This window comes from Mustelus asterias, chromosome 11 (assembly GCF_964213995.1).
Source record: "Mustelus asterias chromosome 11, sMusAst1.hap1.1, whole genome shotgun sequence".
In the NCBI taxonomy this organism is placed as follows: domain Eukaryota; kingdom Metazoa; phylum Chordata; class Chondrichthyes; order Carcharhiniformes; family Triakidae; genus Mustelus; species Mustelus asterias.
In genome coordinates this window covers 85,917,000-85,933,356 of record NC_135811.1, presented here as the reverse complement: position 1 = coordinate 85,933,356, position 16,357 = coordinate 85,917,000, and the positions used below count along the sequence as shown (strand labels likewise).

At 46.0% G+C, this 16,357-nt stretch overlaps 1 protein-coding gene across 2 annotated transcripts in view; it reads right to left on the bottom strand.

The window, feature by feature from the left end:
• The window catches only part of smarcd2 (SWI/SNF related BAF chromatin remodeling complex subunit D2), a 63,181-nt gene that overhangs the window by 5,656 nt on the left and 41,168 nt on the right, over nucleotides 1-16,357 (bottom strand). For both annotated transcript variants that reach the window (XM_078223893.1, XM_078223892.1), the window contains 2 exons: nucleotides 7,114-7,236; nucleotides 2,618-2,719 (listed from right to left, as the gene is read on the bottom strand). In XM_078223893.1, coding sequence (XP_078080019.1) covers nucleotides 2,618-2,719; nucleotides 7,114-7,236 — 225 coding nt within the window. The remainder of the gene's footprint in view (nucleotides 1-2,617; nucleotides 2,720-7,113; nucleotides 7,237-16,357) is intronic.

The window sequence follows — 16,357 nt, the reverse complement described above, 5'->3', positions numbered from 1 at the left end:
GCCTGGTATGGAGGGTCTTAGCTATGAGGAGAGATTGGGTAAACTGGGGTTGTTCTCCCTGGAATGACGGAGAATGAGGGGAGATCTAATAGAGGTGTACAAGATTATGAAGGGGATAGATAGGGTGAACGGTGGGAAGCTTTTTCCCAGATCAGAAGTGACGTTCACGAGGGGTCACGGGCTCAAGGTGAGAGGGGCGAAGTATAACTCAGATATTAGAGGGATGTTTTTTACACAGAGGGTGGTGGGGGCCTGGAATGCGCTGCCAAGTAGGGTGGTGGAGGCAGGCACGCTGACATCGTTTAAGACTTACCTGGATAGTCACATGAGCAGCCTGGGAATGGAAGGATACAAACGATTGGTCTAGTTGGACCAAGGAGCGGCACAGGCTTGGAGGGCCGAAGGGCCTGTTTCCTGTGCTGTACTGTTCTTTGTTCTTTGTGTCACAAGTCGGCTTACATTAACACTGCAATGAAGTTACTGTGAAAATCCCCGTGTCGCCACAATCCTGTTCGGGTACACTGAGGGAGAATTTAGCATAGCCAATGCACCTAACCAGCACGTCTTTCCGACTGTGGGAGGAAACCGGAGCACCCGGAGGAAACCCACGCAGACACTGGGAGAATGTGCAGACTCCGCACAGACAGTGACCCAAGCCGGGAATTGAACCTGGGTCCCTGGCGCTGTGAGGCAGCAGTGCTAACCGTTGTGCCACCCCATTAATATGGGGTCCCGACAATAGGAACAGTAGCAAAGTGGGCACCTCTGTTCTTCACTCACAAGACGACTCAGGAGCTAAAAGTGGCAAAAGTACAGAAATTCTGGAAAGAACAGAAATTAAGATCCAAAGCTCATAAAACTTCCCAGAGAAGATCAAAGTGGCCCCTTCTATGGTTTATATAGATCAAACTTGTGAAGATTACCCACAGCCAAAGGCCTCAATGTTAATCTCTCATTCACATCTCTCAGAATCCCATGATACGAATTGTGATCTAAATGAGCCTTTTATAAGCAGGTTCTGATGGTCTGTTTCACCATAGAGCTAAACTCCCAAAGCTAACCGCCACCCCACCAAACTCCCCCCCCCCCCCCCACCACCACCACCAACCCCGCCCCCCCACCACCACCAACCCCCCCCCCCCCCCACCACCAACCCCACCCCCCCACCACCACCAACCCCGCCCCCCCACCACCACCAACCCCGCCCCCCCCCCCCCGGCCACACTTGTGGAGGTACTGAATTAATGCTGGAGCCTTCTAAATTTAGACAACTTCTTTAAATAAGATAGTTCCAGGCAGCCTCAGAGAATGAGTAAGAAATGAAAAAGGCAAAGTGATTACAGAAGACTGAAGAGAGAAAGGGATAAGAGAGATTAGAAATACAGCAAGTGGAGCTAACTTTCTAAAGTAACTGCCTGCAATGTGGCACAGTGGTTAGCACTGCTGCCTCACAGTGCCAGGCACCCGGGTTCAATTCTGGCCTCGGGTCACTGTCTGTGTGGAGTTTGCACATTCTCCCCGTGTCTGCGTGGGTTTCCTTCGGGTGCTCTGGTTTCCTCCCACAGTCCAAAGATGTGCGGGTTAGGTGGATTGGCCGTGCTAAATTGACCATAGTGTCGGGGGGATTAGCAGGGTAAATATGTGGGGCTATGGGAACAGGGGCTGGGTGGGCTGGCTGGTGCAGACATGATGGGCCGAATGGCCTCCTTCCGTACTGTCGCGATTCTATGAATTGTGATGGGAGATTATGGCTGAGTGACACAAGGAAACAACCGACTGCCCAGTCTTCTCTGCCCGCTCAAAATGAAGTGGGTTCCTGAACTGTAGCCTGACGCTTGGCTATCTGGTCTTTAAGAGTCCAGATGACTCATGCCCGATCTGCAGTGATATTCGTCAGTCCAGTTCTGAAGAAAGGTCATCAACCTGAAAATCTTAGTTCTTGTTTCACTCTTTATGTGCCTGACCTGTTGAGCATTTATGTTTTTATGTCATCTTAGGTCTCCAACATCGACAGTACTTTGCTTCTGTGCCAGTCCTATTTATCTTTATTTCTTATTTTGCTGCTTTACCACATTTGAACTTTGCAAAATTGGAGTTTTGGAAGGTGTTCCATAGCACTGTTGACTCAATAGGGCGGCACGGTGGAACAGTGGTTAGCACTGCTGCCTCACAGCGCCAGAGACCTGGGTTCAATTCCGGCCTCGGGTCACTGTCTGATTGGAGTTTGCACGTTCTCCCCGTGTCTGCATGGGTTTCCTTTGGGTGCTCCAGTTTCGTCCCACAGTCCAAAGATATGTGGGTTGGGTGGATTGGCCATGCTAAATTGCCCCTTAGTGTCAGGGGGATTAGCAGGGTAAATGTGTGGGGTTATGGGGATAGGGCCTGGGTGGGATTATTGTTGGTGCAGACTCAAGGGGCCGAATGGCCTCCTTCTGTACTGTAAGGATTCTACGATTCTATGAGTTCACACTCGGAACAGAACACCGGCAGCTTAAGGCACACACAATGTAACGGGAACATGAACTTCACTTCAAAAGTTATACACAAAGCTCCACTATATTTACCTTTACAGCCCACAAAGACAAGTCAACACATCTGTGAAAAATATTCCTCGTACCTTTGAGAAGATGAATCTTCCGACCCCTTCCTGTGTCCATGGTTCGTGGTAAAACTCAGCCCTTCTCTCCTCTTCTGGGTTTCCAATGATATCAGTCATAATCTGGATCCAATTCAAAGTATAAATGAACAAAGAACTTTAGCAAATCAAGTGTCCAAAGCAAACTATTACAATGCGATTGAGGTGCAGTTATACATGAGGGAATAAACTTCATTGCAAGTAGGATGCAGTCTAAAAGTAAGCAATTGTACAGGGCATTGGCAAGATCGTAATTTTAAAGATTAAAGTTTATTTATTAGTGTCACAAGTAGGCTTACATTAACACTGCAATTAAGTTACTGTGAACATCCCCTAGATACCGGACTCCGGCGCCTGTTCGGGTACACTGAGGGAGAATTTAGCATGGCCAATGTACCTAACCAGCACGTCTTTCAGACTGTGGGAGGAAACCGGAGCACCCGGAGGAAACCCATGCAGACACGGAGGAAAACGTGCAGACTCCACACAGACAGTGACCCAAGCCGGGAATCGAACCCGGGTCCATGGTGCTGTGGGGCACTATCCACTGTGCCACCGTGCTGCCCCGGAATTGGAATACAGTGTCCAGTTTTGGTCACCTTACTTAAGGAGGGACATACTTGCATTGGAGGAAGTTCAGAGAAGGTTCACTACAGGTGGATAATCTGGGATGAAGGGGGGGGTTGTCTAATGAGGAAAGGTTGAACAAGTTGGACTTTAGAAGAATGCGAGGTGATTTTATTGAAACATCTAAGATTCTGAAGGGGCTTGACAGGGCAGATTTCACTTTGTGGAGGAATTTAGAACTAGAGGAACAGTTTCATAACATGGGGTCTCCCATTTCAGACAGAGATGAGGAGGAATTTCTTCTCTCAATGATAGTTAGTGTCTGGAATTCTCTCCCTCAGAGAGCAGTGGAGGCTGGTTCATTCAATATAGTCAAGGCTCAGTTGGACATATTTTGATTGACAAGGGAGGCAAGGGGTAATGGGTGACAGGCAAGAAAGTGGAGTTAAGACCATATCAGTCATGGTCCAATTTTTTTCCTTTATTCATTTGTAGGACATGGGCATCGCTGGCTGGCCAGCATTTATTGCCCATCCCTAGTTGCCCGAGGGTAGTTGAGAGTCAATCACATTGCTGTGGCTTTGGAATCACACGTAGGCCAGCCCAGGTAAGGATGGCAGATTTCCTTCCCTAAAGGACATTAATGAACCAGATGGGTTTTTCCAACAATCAACGATGGTTTCATGGTCATCAGTAGGTTCTTAATTCCAGATTTAAAAAAAATTTAATTCAAATTCCACGTCTGCCTTGGCGGGATTCAAACCTGGATTCCCAGAACATTAGCTGATTAATACTCCAGCGATACAGCGCTAGGCCATCGCATCTCCTTGGGAATGGGGCAGGCTTGAGGGGCCGATTGACCCAGTCCAGCTCCTATTTCTTGTGTTCTTCTGAATTGAAAGTATTTGTTTCAAATGGAAGATTCCAACAACACAAAGTTGGTTCCCCTCGCAGTGACGAAACCAAAGACTGCCTGTCCGCAGCCAGAGCTGCCTGCCTTTGTAGGAACATCCCGAATTTACTTGTGCAGGCAGATTTCCAAAAGTGTTGCAGTCATTACTGTAATCCCACAGATAGGAATGTGAAACTATAAATTTCTTGATTTCCTCCAATTTTGGGAAATACTGCATTTAATACATGGTTACAATGTAGAGTTCCTCACCATCCCAGCTGCAGCGGAAAAGTATTTGTATAAGAGTGAGTTATATCGCATGGAAAATTACACATGTATACCTAAAATTTTGTAGACTAGTTGGCCTAACAGTTGCTCACCAACATGCAGTGGTCCTGTACTTGCCCCTTGGGATATTGGCCTATATAAATGCTTAATGTACCATCTGTAATTCCACCCTCCTTGATTTTAGCAGTGGCGTTTAAAATGAATGGGTTAATATCTCTGCTAAGACAGTGACAAAGGAACGTCAGGCCAACACTTGCAGCATTCACGTGCCAGTTTCCCATCACCTAGTTGCAGAGCCAGTGTCTTTCGAAATGGTTTCTATAAAATATAATTGGGGTCATCCCGCACTGTACTTGCTTTCTCTTCTCACACTCTACACACTGAAGGTAGCTTGTAAAAAGCCAGAACAAGATGTCACCTGCACAGAACTGTAAATGAACATCAGGCTGTGTTCCCTGACCTGGAAGTCACTGCTAACTATTCCGACTGGGGATCTGAGGGCTTATTTTCAACCTTGTGTCCTCTGAACTCCCAAGGAACTGATTTCCTGCTCTACTGATTAACTAACAGCACTATGGGTGTACCTACACCACATGGACCGCAGTGGTTCAAGAAAAGAAACTCGCCACCACTTTCCCAAGGGCAATTAGAGATAGGCAATAAATGCTGGCCTAGCCAGGGATGCCCACATTCCATGAATGAATTTTTAAAAACTATTTAAGAAGTAGTGTTAATACTGTCTGAATGGCTAGGTGTAAACAGCACTCAAACTTCCTGAGCTATTCCACTTGCAAAATTATTCACCTAATCAGGACAAATCTGAGACACAAACCCTCACCTTAAATGGCATATTTAGTTCAGAAATTTTGGTTCACATCCTAAACTCACAGGAGATACTGAAACAATGGAGTATCTATATTATTTCCCACCGGTGATGGAAACATAGAAACTAGAAGCAAGAGCAATATCTAATTTCTTCTTGAAATCAGACAACATTTTGGCCTCAACTACTTTCTGTGGCAGTGAATTCCACACATTCACCTCTCTCTGGGTGAAGAAAATTCTCCTCACCTCAGTTCTAAAAGGTTTATCCCTTATCCTCAAATATGACTCCTAGTTCTGGACTCCCCCACCATCGGGAACATTCTTTCTGAACCTACCCTGTCTCACCTTGTTAGAATTTTGTTAAGTTTCTATGAGATCCCCTCTCACTCTTCTAAACTCCAATGAATATAATCCTAACCAACTTTATCTCTTCTCATATGACAGACCTGCCACCCCAGGAATCAGCCTGGTAAACCTTCACTGTACTTCGGACATCCTTCCTCAGATAAGGACATCAAAACTGCACACAATACCCCAGGTGTGGCCTCACCAACACCGTATACAATTGCAGTGAAACATCCCTATTCCTATACTCATATCCTCTCGCTATGAGGACCAACTTGTTTCTGCATTTTTCACCTGGGCATGGGCTGTTGCAATTCTCGCTGGATACCGTACTGAAGTGAATCAAAGCTCCAGGAATACCTTTGAAATATAACACTGGGAACGTGGAAGATGAAAAGACTTTTAATTATACAGGTAAATGGAAAAGTCAGGCTAGTTGAAGCAGATGATTTAAATTGAAGTCACAGTAAATTTAAAACGGGTAATTATTTCAAATAATCTACCAGACATCTGAGGAGAAAAGAATGTGGGTGGCTTGTTAGAGAATTTGATGAGTTTCAGAAGGCTGAACTGCTGTTGTTAAATCTTGATTGTTTTCATAAGGTCTAAACACAATATCGTTATCAGGAACTCACGCTTCAGGTATAGCAAACTGTAGAAGAACTGTTACATTTTTAAAAATTTGTTCATGGGATGTGGGCGTCACTGGCTGGGCCAGCATTTATTGCCCATAACCTAGGGCATTTAAGTGCCAATCAAATTGCTGTGGTTCTGGAGTCACATGTAGGCCAGACGGCACAATGGCACAGTGGTTAGCAATACTGCCTCACAGTGCCAGGTACCCGGGTTCAACTCCGGCCTCGGGTCACTGTCTGTGTGGAGTTTGCACATTCTCCCCGTGTCTGCGTGGGTTTCTTCCCACGGTTCAAAGATGTGCGGGTTAGGTTGATTGGCCATGATAAATTGACCCTAGTGTCAGGGGGATTAGCAGGGTAAATGTGCGGGGTTACAGGAATAGGGCCTGGGTGGGATTGTGGTTAGTGCAGACTCGATGAGCCGAATGGCCTCCTTCTGCACTGTATGATTTTATGATTCTATGACCAAGTAAAGATGGCAGATTTCCTTCCCTAAACGATATTAATGCATCAGATGGGTTTTTACAACATCAATTTCATGGTCATCATTTGACTTTTAATTCCAAATTATTATTGAATTCAAATTTCACCATCTGCCATGGTGGGATTTGAACCCGGGTCCCCATATCTTGCCCTGGGTCTCTGGATTATTAGCCCAGTGGTAATACCATTACGCCACTGCCTCCCCATTTTTTGTGCCCTCTGAATCTAGATAAATTTGGTTTCCATGTTTTAGACCGCTCTCATTGATCCCAACATTCTGAACCTTAAAAAGTTTTCTCGTCTTGAGATCCAGGTGTGCTTTCAGTTCCATGCCCGGCAGACAAACCACAAATCCTGGTGCTTCCTTTTAGCTGTTGGCCTTACCGTTTGTGTTCAGGAGATCTGAATAAGCCTGAGGCATTGAATTATTCTCGCACTCTTACCTTGTAGTCTCGACACTGCGACTTCATCCAATCCTGGATGAACTCCTGAGGGTGGTTGCTGAAGCTTAGCATGAAGTCACGTTGGATCTTCAACTGGTTGATGGATTCAATTGTGTCATGAATCTAGAAAACAACGCATCCGCTTAACGATTTGCTCAAAACACTTCCAGAATCTCCACAGGCATCATCAGAACATCCAATCAAATGCTGGCAAAACATAATGGGCAGGATTTTATAGCTTCACTCTACCTGAGACTGGAAAATCCTGCCTGAGGTAAATGGACATTTTCATTGTCCGCCCCTTGCTCGCTTTGATTCTGTGGCGGGCGGGGCGGTAGAATTCTGGCTTGTGTGTGTGTTTTGTGTGCAAGTCAGCATTTTTAACATCTGCCTGGATCTTACAGTCTCGAGTAAGGGGGAAGGCGCAGAAACTGCTCTCACCAAGACTGCAGGAAACTACAAAGGGTTGTGAACGTAGCCCAGTCCATCACACAAACCAGCCTCTCATCCATTGATTCCGTCTACACTGCCCGGTGCCTTGGGAAAGCAGCCGGCATAATCAAGGACCCCCACGCACCCCGGACATACGGGCCAGAATTTTACCGGCCTGCCCTCCACGGGAATCGGAGCAGGCGAGGGGCAGAGCATGGGAAAATCCATTGACCTCGGCGGGATTTTACGATTTCATGACGAATGAGGCCGTAAAAGTCCGCCCACTCTCTTCCGACAAGAAAAAAATACAAAAGTCTGAGATCACATACTGAATGACTCAAGAACAGCTTCTTCCCTGCTGCCATCAGACTTTTGAATGGACCTATCATACATTAAGCTGATTTTTCTCTTCACCCTATCAGTAGCTGCAACACTATATTCTGCACCCTATCCTTTCCTTCTCCCCTATGTACTCTATGAACAGTATGCTTTGTCTGTATAGCACGCAAGAAACAATACTTTTCACCGTATCCCAATACATGTGACAATAATAATTCTATTCAACAAGGAAGGAGAAAAGGCCATTGGGCTTTATCCAGCAGACAATGTACAATCCAGAATCCACACTTCAGTCTTTCACTGCTGGTACTGCCCTGACCCTAACGGGGCAGGAAGCAATGTTCCATTGAATATCTGGTTAAGCTACGTTTACACTTGACCCTTACAGAATCCAATTTATTCTCTTGGGGTGTTTTGCCCAACTTAAAACAGTTAATTGTCACTTGTGCTAACTGTTGGAAGTTTATTCCACATGTCTGGACAAAAGTACTTCTTCTGGCCTTTGTATACCTGAACACAAGAGTTAGGAGGTGTAGGTGGCCGCTTGAGCTTCCTCCCTTTTCAATAAGATCATATCTGATTGTGGCCCCAATATTCGACATGCATTCATTATCCTTTGACTCCCTTGTTCATCTGGAATCTATCTAACCCAGCCTCCTGTGACCCTGCCTCCACTGCTCTCAGGGGAAGAGAGTTCCATCGACTCCCGACTCTCTGAGAAATTTTTTTATCTTTGTCTCCCCTCTTAAATGGGAGACCCCTTACTTTAAAACAGTATCCCCCTCGTTCAGGTCTCTCCCAAAAGGGGGAAGGTCCTTTCCGCATCCACTCAGTCAAGCCCCCTCAGGATCTAATATGCTTCAGTAAGATCACCACTCATTCTTTCAAATTCCATTGGATGCAGGCCCATTCTGCCCAACCTTTCCACGTAAGATAACCCCTTCATCCTCGGAATTAGTCTTTCTTAACCGAACCACTTTTATCCAGTTTTGGGGGTAGGTTTAGGCTTTACAGTACTGGTGTCTTTCATTAGGTACGACTCTGTAAAGGGAACCATTCTAAATTTAAAAAAAAATCAGAAATAATTCACCATAATAGCCAAGTGATCGAAATAAAAATGTCAGAGTGAACTTCATTCCCCATGTTTTCAAACTGTAGACTGTACAGCACCACAAGTTAGAAATATAAAGAATATCACACAGATGAGAGAAGACCTTTCGACTCAATGAAGTTCATCACTACGGTGTTGTTAGGGACCAGTTCAGAATCCCCAAGTTATATTCTGAAGCCTGGCTAGACAACAACAGTTTTTCTATTTGGCATTAGTGTGAGGATAAGGTGTGATTCTATTGACACACTAGGAAGCTTTTATTAAAACAAACTATTTTAACAATGCAGTTTAACTATAATAAATGAATTAGCTGAACTTTCACCAATCGAAACTGCTAATCTATCTCTATTAGTTCCAATTCAAGCAATACTCCTCTTACAGACTTAAACTCCTCTTCAAAATCAAGTAGCAACACATAGGCTTATATGCTTGTGCTGCCAGTCCTCGAGCCTCCAGAACACCTCTAGAGAGAGTGAGGGGGACCTATTTCTCCTAGCAGATCCCAAACAGCAGCCGGCAGAGAGAGATAGGGACAGCTCTTGCTTCTTTCAGAACTCAGCAGTAACTACCTACTTTTCCCTGTATACTTAGCTCCTCGCCTTAAGCACATGCCTGTCCATGGTGGCATTAGGGCTTCTGTGATTTTGTAATGATAATGTTGTCTGTGTTGAATATTAGACCGGTTAAGGTGGGAGTATCCGTCAACATCTGGACAATGGGCATGATGTTTTGAGTCTGAGCAGCTGAGGTGGAAAGCCTAAAATGTGAGGTTTTGAACTGAATGTCGTGAGACTCCAATAGCTAGAAAGGAAGAACTGTGACTGACTGGCCCACATTGTAGGCCGGGGTGCTGAAATCATGTGACCATGAAGTCTTCCCACAACTCCCTTGCATCCACTTCCACCGCTCTGGCATCTGCAGCATGTAGATGCCCAGGTCCTTCGTTCTGAATTATACCCCATCCCCATCGTCCTGAATTATACCCCATCCCCATCGTCCTTGTGTGACAAGGCTTGTGCTGCCTCTTCTTCCGCAGGGTTTAAATGGTTGACAGGTTACATGGGTAGCAACATATCACGATGATGTGTGACATCCTCTGGATTGTACTGTAGCACTCCCCACGACTGTTCCAGACAATGGAAACACATCCATATAACTTGCGTCATATCTTTCCTCAGCATCAGTAAGAAGGTTCCTGGCGGGTGTTGAGAGCTGGGTAGCCCCATCCCCTAGGATTCAGCCATTCATTTACTGCCATGCTTGTGGAAGTTTTAAAGTACGTAGGCCACATGAAAACTGGTACCCCTGCAGAATCTGCTTTCAGTGGGCACACACCATCTGAACGTGCCAAACCCCTTCCTGTTGGTGAAAGCCACTGGTTGGTCTGCAGGTGCACTGGTTAGTGATGTGGGTTCAGTTCTTCACACTCTGCACTCACGGAAAGCCAGCTATCATCGTGGTCTGCCTCTCCCCTGCTGCCTAGCCTGGTGTTGCCCCTGTGGCTGCTGCTGAGGTCCATTTGTAGTGCCTCCCCAACATCGAGTTCACCTCATTGCGCATTCCTTCCATGTGCCAGTGGGTGCAACATGACTGGGTATATGACGCCCATTGTTAAATCCCTCCAAAATGGTGACCGACTGACCTGGATGCCACTTTAAGAAGTGTCCCTCTGCTCCTCCAGTGAGAAGGGCCACTTTAAGACCCCTCTGCTTCTCAAAGGAGAGCTTCTTCCTACCCCACCCCTCACACTGTTCAACACCTCGGGTCAGCCTCTTACACCTCGAGCTTTTTCAGCCTGGATTCAAGCTCTCATAGAATCACTACAGTGAAGAAAGAGGCCATTTGGCCCATCGAGTCTGCACTGACAAGAATCGCACCCGGGCACTATCCCCGTGACCCCACATATTTACCTCCTAATCCCCCTGACACTAAGGGGCAATACAACATGCCCAATCAACCTAACCCACACATCTTTGGACTGTGGGTGGAAACGGGAGCACCTGGGGGAAACCCATACAGACATGGGGAGAATGTGCAAACTCCACACAAACAGTGACTGAGGCTGGAATCAAACCCAGGTCCCTGGCGCTGTGAGGCAGCAGTGCTAACCACGATGCCACAGTGCCACCCCATGAGCCACACATCCCGTGGATCTGCCAAGTAGCTTAAAGAACCCACCGGCTTTCACTGGGCGAGTTACAGCCCGCACGGGGAGCCCTGTCGGACTTGCTCTAAATCGCTTCACCAATAAATAGCCTTAAGAGGCTCGTTAATGAGCCAGATTACCTCCACCTCAATTGGGGTAGGGTTTCCTGGTGGGTGCAGACTGACCTCGGCCTCTCGTGGGGCCCGGCCACCATGTCACCTGCCCCAGTGGACTCCATTAATTCCGCCCTGCGTCAGTTTCAGCTGTCCGGAGACACTGACATCAGGGGGCATCGAGATCTCGATAGGAAAGGTTCTTTTCTTGGAAAATGTCTTTTCCTAAAGAATTTACACTGTGACCATTAATGTGAAGAGCAGTTCCTTGAAATAAAACGCTATTTCAAGGAAATAAAAAGCAGAAGATTGGGACGGGTCCGTACTGCCTGCACTAGAACTGGCAGCCCAACCTTTCATTTGTTGACACTGATGGATCTTCTGTGTAATTCCATCATTTGCTGTTTCTATTATAGAGATTATTCTGCCTTGCACAGCAGGCTCAGCATGGTCTGAGGTAATCAGACCCAGTATGATTCTGTGAGCTCATGGCATCTATAATCCCTCGACATGAAAGCAAGCAAGATCCACTCAACCAAACAAGAAAAATAAACTCAGCTCAGCTCTTCCACCTTCACACAGATACCCTTACATCCAATGTTCACATTCATTTTCTTATGAACACAGACTTCATAATTTGTTAGGCAGCAGAAAAAAAGATCAAAGCCAACGAAGTGGCTAATGATAAATCAACAGGAGTACAAGAATGTGATGTCGGCAATACACAGGCTGCAATACTCTAGTCTAACAATGCCTTTTGGGCACTCGCAGTCCAGTTCTCAGTGAATTCACTGGAAGGAATTCAGGGCTAATTAAGTAATGGCATTCACAGTAAAAAGGCCATCAGAGATGGCTGGCTTAGGTAATGCAAGCTTCTATGGGACTGTCTACGTACACTCTTTCCTTCTCCATTCCACTAAAGTAGAAGGCGACCTGCACTCTGTTTAATAAAGAGTCCTTAATATCTTCCTAAAAGAACACTGTTGACTCCACTCATCGTAACTGAGTGGCACGCTAGCACAGTGGTTAGCACTGCTGCATCCCAGCTCCAGGGACCTGGGCTCGATTCCCAGCTTGGGTCACTGTCGGTGTGGAGCTTGCACATTCTCCCCGTGTCTACGTGGGTTTCCTCCAGGTGATCCGGTTTCCTCCCACAGTTCAAAGATGTGTGGGTTAGGTTAATTGGCCATGCTAAATTGTCCCTTAGTGTCTCGGGATGTGTAGGTTAGAGGGATTAGCGGGGTAAATGTATGGGGTTGTGGGGATAGGGCCTGGAGTGGGATTATTGTTGGTGCAGACTCGATGGGCCAAATGGCCTCCTTCCGCACTGTAGGGTTTCTATGATTCTAATACCTTCCTAAAAGAACACTGCTGACGCACTCACCGTAACTGGGCGGCACAGTGGCACAAGGTTAGCAGTGCTGCTTCACAGCGCCAGGGACCCTGGTTCAATTCTGGCCTTAGTTTACTGTGTGGAGTTTGCATGTTCTCCCGTGTCTGCGTGGGTTTCCTCTGGGTGCTCTGGTTTCCTCCCACAGTTAGGTTAATTGGCCATGCTAAATTAGTGTCAGGGGGATTAGCAGGGTAAATACGTGGGGTTACGGACATAGAGTCTGTGTGGGATTGTTGTCGGTGCGGGCTGAATGGCCTCTTTCTGCACTGTGGGATTTTATGATTCTATGAACAAGAAGAGAATACAGAAGGGTATTGACTGTTTCCAGAGAGGCCAATCGGAAGGGACAGGGAAGGTAAAATTGACAGGGCCAAAGCAAGCACAGATCAGAAAGTAGCTGGATTCCGTTCTGCCTGTAGGACTCCAGAAGTTAAATGCAAAGAATGTGTTGCAATCCAATTTTTAATTCCTTCCATTTAATCATAATACCTGTTCTCATCATCAATCTCAATTATACTATCGAGATTAACTAAACTAGACCATCCCCCACTTATCTACCTCCATGAAAACTAATTTACTTCTCCTCACTTTCCTTCATAAACTCCGTTACATCGCTGCAAACTTTCAATAGCACATCGATATCCAATTAAAGGCAAGGTACTCAAAATTAGCATGCCACTCTAATTTTTTTTTCTTTCCTTATTTGCCCAAACTAAGTTTGTTTCCACACCATGCATCACAATACGCGACTAATCTTGGTAACAGCAGAGTAGTAACGTTGACCAAATACTTTCAGCGCATGGTCCCACAGCTAAAGCCTTTTGCTTTTCACCTTCGACACTGGACATCCATTTAGAGTCCCTACAGTGCAGGAGGAGGCCATTCAGCCCATCGAACCTGCACCGACCACAATCCCACCCAGGCCCTATCCCCATAACCTCATGCATTTACCCCAGCTAGCCCCCCCTGATACTGAGGGGCAATTTCGCATGGCCAATCCACCTAGCCCGCACATCTTTGGACTTGAATACTTCTTCCTGTACATCCGTGCATGTATATTTCCACTTTAAATTTCACCTGCAAATTTCTTAATCCACCTAATAAATATGCCCATCACACGTTTGGTGTCCGCAACTTCCCCCGCATTGTACATTATTTCTCATTGCATTTTAAATTTAAAACGTTCTCAATACAATTTATAATTTCTGTAAGCAGAAGACTCACTAGGTTTCAGGGAAATGTTACTAGTTATTAGCCCCAGACAGTGAGCATCTTTCTGCTTTCTATTTCCAATTCTCAAATCTGTTCTGCTAATTTGCAGTTGATTGTATAACCGTACTTTGGTCCGCTGCAACAAAAGATTAAATTGGTTCACTAACTCCCAGCTCTTGATATTCTCTGCAGCCTCGAGGAGTCCATGTTCTAACACTATATAGAATGTGTGAGGTCGCAGTTCCCTTTTTCAATAAAGTTTATTTATGAGTCACAAGTAGGCTTATATTAACACTGCAATGAAGTTACTGTGAAAATCCCCTCGTTGCCACCCTCCGGCACCTGTTCGGGTACACTGAGGGAGAATTTAGCATGGCCAATGCACCAAACCAGCGCATCTTTCGGACTGTGGGAGGAAACCAGAGCACCGGGAGGAAACCCACACAGGCACGGGGAGAATGTGACCCAAGTGGGGAACAGAACCCAGGTCCCTGGCGCTGTGAGGCAGCAGTGCTAACCACTGTGCCACCGTGGCTGCACCTCAAGGTTTGGTTATACTTCAGCATCCCCCCCCCCCACTGCCCCCAATGATCTTTTGGCCACTGCTGCAGAGAGGGTGGGGAAGATCTGGTTAGTTTTGTCCCAGGCCTAGGCAAGGTGGCCATACACAGGTCCTGGGCAGTTGAGAGTGGCGGTACAAGCCAACTGCCCGCCTTCCTTCTGCCGTTATGTGCACACCCGGTTTCCCCTGGAGAAAGAGCATGCACGGTCACTGCTGCATTTGAGGCATCCATGGGCAGTGAGCGCTGCAGGGGCAGGAGTCTGTCATCGACACGAGGAATGATAGCTTAATTTGATAAGTTTCCTTTGTTTCTGGTTTTGTTCCAATAACCTACGGGAGTGTCCATTTAAAAGAGGTTGATCACTTGTTTATTTACTGCCGTCGGTTCTCAAAGAGAACATTACCTTCAAAAGATTAAGATGCAGAACCCTTATCAAAAGGAGTTTGAAAATCCAAATGAACCCTATGCACTAGCTATTTTTTATCCAAAATAATGGTTACTTCCTTAAAGAATTCCTGTGATTTTGTGAGGCATGACCTAGTGCTTCTAAATCTCTGCTCGCAGCTCCTTTTGAACTCTTCACAGAAACAATGACCTCAACCAGTTAAACTCACTCAAACTTTTCCACCCGACTGATGTTTTCAGAGAGCAGATATTCCTTGGAGGCTCTGAGGTACAATGCATCTTATTGGTTACAGATATCATATTGGCATTTAAAACCCGTGGAACTTTTTCACCAGAGTTTGCTTTACTGACCTACGCATGAATTTACAGATCGGGTTGGCTGGATCTGGAACTTGTTCCCCTCCCATCTGTGAGAAATTCCTTCAGTGTGACTGATCCCCACAATATTCCTGCCCACTTATCCCTTCCATGACCTCCACGGGCCCGCTGCACTAGACTGCACTCAGCCTTCCAACTCCACTCACCCAAACATCATTGATAAAGCTTGATGGATTTCAAGCAAATCACATCCAGCGCAAATCATAGAAACAGAAACTAGAAGCAGGAGTAGGTCATTCAGCCATTCGATCCTGCTCCGCTATTCATTTTGATCCTGGCTGATCATCAAATTCAATATCCTGATCCCCCCCCTTCCCCCCATATCCCTTTGATCCCTTTAGCCCCCAACAGCTATATCTAATTCCTTCTTGAAATCAGACAATGTTTTGGTCTCAACTACATTGTGTGGTAGTGAATTCCACACATTCACCACCCTCTGGGTGGAGAAATTTCTCCTCACCTCAGTTCTATAAGGTTTACCCCTTATCCTAGTTCTGGACTCCTCCATCATCAAATCGAGTCACAGGGATTTTCTGCACTAGTTTACAAAACATTGGGCTGGGAACTGGTCCTTGCCATCACCCCTGCACTCCTGCTCGATCAAATTAGTCCCTATTTATGCCAATTGCACCCACTTGTGGGCCTTCACAGAGTCTCTTAAAATTAAGCTGATTCTTCTGGGCATGAGGACACAAATAGATACCCTTTAAAAGCCTCTGAATACAATTTATTTGAATTGATTACAAAAGTGACTACCCCACACCTGTGCAACTACTAAATGGAATAAAGAGAAAATGCTGGATTAACTCAGCAGGTCTGGCAATATCTGCGGAGAGAGAAATGATTCAAGTCTGAATGACTCTTCTACAAATGGAAGAGTAGCAGCAATCAGAATCATAGAATCCCTACAGTGCAGAAGGAGACCATTTGGCCCATCCAGTCTGCACGGAACACTATCCCATCCAGGCCCTATCCCCGTAACCCCATGCATTTACCCTAGCTAGTCCCCTGACACTACGGGGCAATTTAGCATGGCCAATCCACCTAATCCGCATATCCTTTAAGTAAATGTAATGAATTATATAGTTGGAGGGGCAGAGGGAGGCAGAATAGAAGGTCAGGAATAGGTCGGAATAAGGGGGAAGATTGACA